General features: G+C 36.2%; 1 protein-coding gene across 1 annotated transcript in view; it reads right to left on the bottom strand.

Annotated features, from left to right (window-relative positions):
- The window catches only part of Rich (Guanine nucleotide exchange factor subunit Rich), a 48,835-nt gene that overhangs the window by 33,415 nt on the left and 7,920 nt on the right, over positions 1-7,500 (bottom strand). The window contains exons 4-12 of the mRNA XM_086554393.1: positions 7,169-7,346; positions 6,832-6,965; positions 4,448-4,539; positions 3,879-3,985; positions 2,944-3,101; positions 2,449-2,748; positions 1,739-1,981; positions 1,283-1,555; positions 654-750 (exon numbers count right to left, since the gene is read on the bottom strand). Of these exons, the coding sequence (XP_086410519.1) occupies positions 654-750; positions 1,283-1,555; positions 1,739-1,981; positions 2,449-2,748; positions 2,944-3,101; positions 3,879-3,985; positions 4,448-4,539; positions 6,832-6,965; positions 7,169-7,346 (1,582 nt within the window). The remainder of the gene's footprint in view (positions 1-653; positions 751-1,282; positions 1,556-1,738; positions 1,982-2,448; positions 2,749-2,943; positions 3,102-3,878; positions 3,986-4,447; positions 4,540-6,831; positions 6,966-7,168; positions 7,347-7,500) is intronic.

The raw sequence follows: 7,500 nt of genomic DNA, 5'->3' as shown, positions 1-7,500 counted from the left end.
CAAGAGACATAGATCAAGCCATGTTGTAACCCATCACCAGAAGCTAAAGTCACAGGAAAATAAATTAATCTGAAACAACATAAACACCAAGCATGTTTGTATGTGTGCTCGCACCTTCATAAAAAACAGTTGGTCTATTTGAAACTATAAACAATATATATACATAATGATAACAGAAAATTACGAGACATTCCATCACACATAAACACACTACACTGACCCCTCGGAAACAGCAGGCTCTCCGAAATCCCCTTCTGCTTGCTTTTCTTCTTGCTTACCCTGCTCCCTCTGGATTTTCGCTTACTTACCCTATATTGGCCTTCCACAATAAGAAAAATGGAATGTTACAGCTAAAACATCACTTAACACAAACGGTATGATAGTTGCCATATACCACAGAAAAGAAATGATCGATATGCAATTGCTCCTTGAAAAAAAGATATATCAACATTTTCATTTTGCATCCATTATATGTGTACCCAAGATAAAGCTGTACAAAGAAGAAAAAGACATGTTTCAATTACCTGCAGGCAACCAAAATGTGCATCAAATCTTTTTTATTCTGAAACTACACACTACTGATAAAAAATAATGCATTAGTCACTTCTACCTCTTTTCCTAGCCTACCATAAAATAGCATCAAAGAAGCCTACCTGAGTTTGTATCCGAAGGCTGAAGGTTATACACTGTGATATGGCAATCAGCAGTTAACACAATCAGCTGATCACCATATATATTTAACAAAAGCACCTGTAACAAATATAGACTAGTTACTTGATGTCTTAATAAATCAAACTTTAACCAGTTTATAGATAGAAAGACAGATAGACACAAACAGACAGACACAGACAGACAGACAGACAGACAGACAGATAGAAAGATAAAGATAGACACATATATATATGGGTAGATAGATATAGACATATTAAAAACTGATAGCAATGGTAAACAAACTGCCACATGAACAGTGGTGGGCAAAACATAATGATGGACAAAAATTCAAAAATAGTTAAGGGCTGTGAAAACAATGGCAGACAAAGAAACAAAACTGTTCAAGTCTGAAACAAGAATGTTTATGGGTAGTAAATAAAGAAATAGGTGAGAACTGCCAATTAGCCCAGATGCAATGCTTGTACAATATCATAACATTACATAACAGATGCATTTTTTCCTTAGCTTTATATACTAGAAAACATTACATTCAAGTAAGAGTTACTGCTCAACATAAGTTATGCTTACATATCTCGGTTCACTAAAAATAAAAAATCCTTTTGTGACATACCTGAGCAGGTTGGGGCACCGTAGTGACGTAAAGATTATCCAGCTTATGGTCCCGTGGATAAAGCCTAAGCTCATCCATGTTGGCTGGTATGTTGTAGGCCCCAAGTACTAGCCATGTTGACCGCCACCAAAGCAAGCCACCAGTCACCACAAAATCTCGTTCTTGGCTCTCATTGCCAAAGAGATGCCATCGTCGCAGCCGCAGGGAATAGTGGGCCACTCCATTTCGCCCCGCAACACCAATGAGCTCACCACCCTCATCCACACAGGTGTACTGCACGGAATGACAATGTTACTCTTATTTCCTTATCATTAGAAGTTTTAAGCCTCACTCTCAGTAAGATTTCAACCTATTATACCATTTCATACAAGAATCTTCAGTATTACATGCTATCATATATTGGTATTAAAAGTAACACCTGAGAAAAGCAGTTTTACACAAGCAGTACAATCTTACCCTGATTGGCCAGTTGGAAGCTGTGTAACTGTATGGTATTGGGATGACAATCCACTGTTTCTTAGCTGCCACACAAAATTGTGAGTCTTTAGCTTGTAAAGGATCCTCAAATGCACCTTCCTCATCATCATCAAAGTAAAGAGACAAGGAATCTTGGGTAGGGTCTGGCATCCCAGCCAGTCCCTCACAAGTGTTGAGGTAGAGTCGGTCATTCCCCTGTAGTAGGACTCGTCCCAATCGACTCTGTTAGTAAACAAAAAGAACACCATTACTACTAACAGATACCATCATATAAGGCTATCAGTTACAGTAAATTAGGAGTCAATTAAGAGACCTACAAAATTTCTTTGGTAAAAAACATCTTTTAGTTATGTTCTATCAAATTGTGAAACCAACCTTCCCCCTACTGTAGTGGCATCTTTACATTCAGATATGATATCATTAATTTCAGAAACATTAAAAGCAGGATAAAATAAATTTTATAAAACCTCAGTAAACAAGAACTGAATATGTCAACTTGGCATCAAATCTATCCTAATCCTCATCAATTTCTTGCTACTGCAAATTAAAAATGAGTGATACAAGTATTACTTTACTCTCTTTACTTTTTATCCTCAGTAAGATAAATATCTCTGACCAAAAAATGTATCTTCTATTGTTATCACCTAACCATAAGAAAACAAAGTTAAAATTTCCAGGTCATCACTCACCATGCAGGGGTTAACCGTAAGAGCACTCTTGATAAAGGAAAACTGTAGCACACATGTTTTCTCCTGAACACCTGTTGAGTGTGGAGATTCCATTGCTTCAGCCCCAACCTCAATATCCTCTGCTTCTGCAGCACCTTGAGGCATTTCCCTACATTCTTTGATTTCCTCCAGGTGATCTTCAACATTGGGGACTTCTCTGGAACCTTTGTCAGTATACAATGGCTGTTCTTGTGTTTCCTGTTTACTGAGTTCTTCTAGTTTCTGGATACACCATACTTCATAGCCCTCTGCTCCCCATTCCTAGAAATCAATTAACAAATTCATAATACTTGGGCCATTTGTTTCCATTAGCAAATTCACTTCTATATATAATGTAACTAAATGAAAAGCAAAACTTTTTATACATACTCAAACAGATAACTCAGCTGTAACTAAAAGAACAAATTCTAATGACAGCAGCTGTGAAAAAACTCATAATAATTCAGCATCAATTACCATATTTGTGATGGTAATGGCTTTGGAGAGCGGGTCTTCGGTGTAGTCCCATCGTAAGGACACAGTTAGTAGAGAGCCAAAGACACTCCACAAAGAAATTCCACCTCCCTCCCAAGTCATGCCTAACACTGTGCCATCTGGAGTCCACTTCATAAATCCTGAAAAATTCATGAATACACACACACAGAAAATATTAGGCTCTACCATTTCAGTCCCCTAAACACCTTACAGTCATCAGAATTAAAATTGAAAGGCCTATTCACCATGATTATGGCTTACCTGACCAACCTGGTATGCTCAGTCCTATCTGCCATAATCATGGCACGGCTTTCAAAAACTGGTGGGCTTCTTCCTACCTCTTTTTTATCTTCAATGAAACGTATGTAGTGTCTACTGTCTACTAATATATTTGGTACTGTCTGCCAAATTTCCACCCATCAACGTAACAATTATACAGTAGGTTCCCTGCCTCTTTCTTCTTGTAATGGAATTTCGTAAATATGAGGTAGTAATTCTGGTACTGTTTGGCACATTTCATGCAGCCAATCTTCCCCATCCTTTCTTCTCCCCTATTCCCTATTCATATCACTACATATCACAGTCACCTACAGATATATTATTGTCTTTTTATGATTCATTTGTGTAAATACATCTAAACACATTTAAACAAATCTAAATACATGCGTTACTGTTTTATATGAGATATTAGTTTTTGTTGCTTTAGATGTCTTTTATTTGCCTGTTTTCAGTAATCAATTCCCACATTTATTCATATGTGAGGGGTAACTTTTCAACTTCCACTGTACTGTATGCATTTGTTATATAATAATGTAATATGCATTTTCTTATGTATAAAATCACACTTTTTGAAATACCAAGCTGAAAGTTTTGCAGTCTTTTGGCATCAACAAAAGATAAATATTCCCCTTACTCACCAACAGGACCAGGCGACCCTGCAAAGTCCCGACTGGACAATATCAGCCTATGGGAGACTTCCAGACCTCCAGTGGCCTCATCTACAGTGTATACAACACCCTGTGAGCTGAAAAACACAAGGAAAAAACATCAATAAAATATAGTTAATACTGCAATATGGGGCAATTAAGCAAACTTGTCTACAACACAAGTCATTTAATCTCTCAGTCCTTAAAAGGATTCATTCTGCTTTCTTTAATGGTGTTTGCATAAGCAAATAAATCAGATAACAAATAAAAATTAAAGAAGGGATTAAGAGAATTTTTTGATAATAGTCTTGGTTTAAAACAGTATAAATGTATTTTTTCATTATTATCATTTTCTACTAGATAGACCATATACTTTAACCCAAAATAGAATGTTATGTTATATCACCCCTAAAACCAGAACAAGAAAGAAAAGAACCAACACAGGGGATCAGACACCCAAAGGTATACTGAAGGGAATGTCACATTGGATGGCCCCATGTGCTAAGAACCTCGGCACATCTCCCAGAGGAAACCCTCCCCCCACACATTTTTCTACTTACTTCGCCCGACCATACGCCAGTAACCTGTACTTGTGATTGATGGCTGCGCAGGTGGCGTCCTCCAGGTCTCGGGCCCAGATCCCTTGCACGGCCTAGGGAAAGGTGTACTCTGCTCACTCTCACACTTCTACACTCTACACTCAAAAATTTACACAGACATCTTTTGTTTTCTTTTTTCTCAATTTCTTTCTTAGTCATATGGTAAATTTCAATAAAAATCATGAGATTTTTCAAAACAAGTAAAAATCATTAGTGATTTACATAAAGGTAAATTCCAAAGGTATAAAAAGCTTTATATAAACTGTATGCAAAAGCATGCATAAAGAGCACCAATTATATGCTTCATTAAAATTTTAAAAATCAAAATGTATAAATGGTGTAAAACACGTCTACATTATATTTCTGACTGATAAGAAGTTACTTTTTTTCATGACTGAAGTGCTAGATGAAAAATAAGAAAGGCCACTTGCATACAAAATAAGATAAAAATATATAAATCTATAAACATTTTAAGAAATAAATCAGAAGTATAAAATAATAATAATGGCAATAACAATATTGTATTTTGTATTAATCATATGTGATGAAATCTGGTACAATACTAAGTTTAGAGACATCACTACATCTACATCAAATAAAGCTAATAGAACCTCTAATTTTATAACTATACCTACAACCACTTTCAAAATCTTTAAAAATACAACACACTACCAATTACACTTTATACTCACAACATTACTACTACTTTTACCAACCAATTACAACACCATCAATAACTCTCAATCAAAGAAGAAAATAATAATCAAGATCAACAGAAAACAACATATAGATATAAAAAAACAGACCACGATCCTAGCCATGAAAGCCGTAACACACAGACAAGGAATGCACAAGCACTTACCTTGAAAGCAAACTGAACCAATTAACAATTTCTTTAAGGGACATCAACACATCCAATAAAAAAATCTATTCACCCCAAATAATGCAGCTGACAAGTAACAACAGCTTTCAAATATAGTTTCCAAGCCCAGATTTTCATTCATATACCCTTTCAATGGACGACTGATTATTAATTACTATTTGCAGCCAGAATCCTCCAGAACTGTAGATAAAATCACACATATACAAAAGGAATACAGAAGGAGGGAAGGAAGGAAGAATGTATAAATTGATAGATGTAGTGAAGGAAAATTGGACTGAATGATGGAATGGTAGGAAGGCTTGTTGGATGGATGGATGGATGGATGGATGGATGGATGGATGGATGGATGGATAGTTGGTTGTTTGGTTGGTTGGTTGTTTGGTTGGATGGATGGATGGATGGATGGATGGATGGATGGATGGATGGTTGGTTGGTTGGTTGGTTGGTTGGTTGGTTGGTTGGTTGGTTGGTTGGTTGGTTGGTTGGTTGGTTGGTTGGTTGGTCGGTTGGTTGGTTGGTTGGTTGGTTGGTCGGTTGGTTGGTTGGTTGGTTGGTTGGTCGGTTGGTCGGTTGGTTGGTTGGTTGGTCGGTTGGTTGGTTGGTTGGTCGGTTGGTTGGTTGGTTGGTTGGTTGGTTGGTTGGTTGGTTGGTTGGTTGGTTGGTTGGTTGGTTGATATAAATAGATAGTTGGATGAATGATGTAAAAAGATAGTTGGATGGATAATATAAATGGGTAGTTGGATGGATGATATCAATGGGTAGTTGGTTGGATGATATAAATGGATGTGCTACCCATGAATATAGACAATAAACCCATAAAAAGAGACTAATATAGATTTTCACCCTTATCTTTTTAATGTTCCAGCAGTTAATCAAATAAATTTTCCTTTGAATTTCCTACTGACCAATGAGTATAGACCAACAAAACATGCACAGTATAAACAAGCAATGACAAACCCATTAAATAATTCATACATTTTTGCCAAGTCAGTTGGCCATCCAGCAATGCCAATTTTCAAAATATCATTTTGCTATTAACAACAGTATTACTAAACCACAACTGCTGCTATAACAGTATTTTCTAAGTTGTTTGCATAGCATCATTCCATCATACTAAAGTGGGCAAAGGAAGTAATACTGTAAATGCTACTGTACACACGTGCAATTTCACTAGTTTACTGGTTGACTATCAATTTCATAATCAATCATTTCCCTTACTTACATTTCATCTTGATTAGGATGACTTTTACAAGTCAACCACTCATTAAGACAACATAAACCATAACTAACATACATACATATACATGATATCTCAGATTTTAGGTGGCAAAATAAAGACCTGGTTATATATAAGAATTATGATAATAATAATAATAATAATAATAACAATAAAATTTGCTCTTGAGGCATTTATAATAAGAGATAAGTTAACCCCAACTAAAAATAGCCACCTGGAACTTACATTAGGGTCGAACTTGAGGGTGGACGCAGTGAGAAAGGCTGCTCGGCCATCACTCAATACAATGGCAAAACCTCCCACCAGTGGCGAGTACTCCAGATCTATGACATGTACTCCAGGGGCATCCAGAGGCACAGCTGGATTTTCAAAATGGAATTTGGAACAATATTAATATAAACATAATCAGTCCCATAATAAAATAAAAAAAGAATAATCTAAATTGCAATAGCTTACCCTGATAGAATTAATTTATCATAATTACTATACATGATATAATCATTAATTTTAATTCTTCAATGTCAAAGGATACATATTTGACACACTTCCTCCATGATATTACCTTTCATTACTAGTTGGTCATCACAAAATGGAACTCTCCGAAGATCAACACAATAGTCGTAGTTCAGTGACCCATCCCATCGCAGTCGTTGGATGTGACCAGTCCCTGTGGCAACCATGAGTTCATCTCGAAGGCAAACCAAGCCAGTTACCCCACCTGCAACCTCAGTTTCAAAGGCCTTGAAGAGAAAAGAGAAAACATACAATAGCAAAGTAACAATACATAAATGAGAACATGAGAACTAATGATGCATAATGATGAGGTACAAAACTATTTCTTCACAATTTTGTATGAAGTTTAAAGGTTTAAAAATATAAAGCCTTTCTGGGTTG

The sequence above is a fragment of the Penaeus japonicus genome, unplaced genomic scaffold (assembly GCF_977035675.1).
Source record: "Penaeus japonicus unplaced genomic scaffold, GWHDUDI00000001_assembly GWHDUDI00000029, whole genome shotgun sequence".
Taxonomy (NCBI): domain Eukaryota; kingdom Metazoa; phylum Arthropoda; class Malacostraca; order Decapoda; family Penaeidae; genus Penaeus; species Penaeus japonicus.
This window is presented reverse-complemented; position numbering and strand designations above follow the sequence as displayed.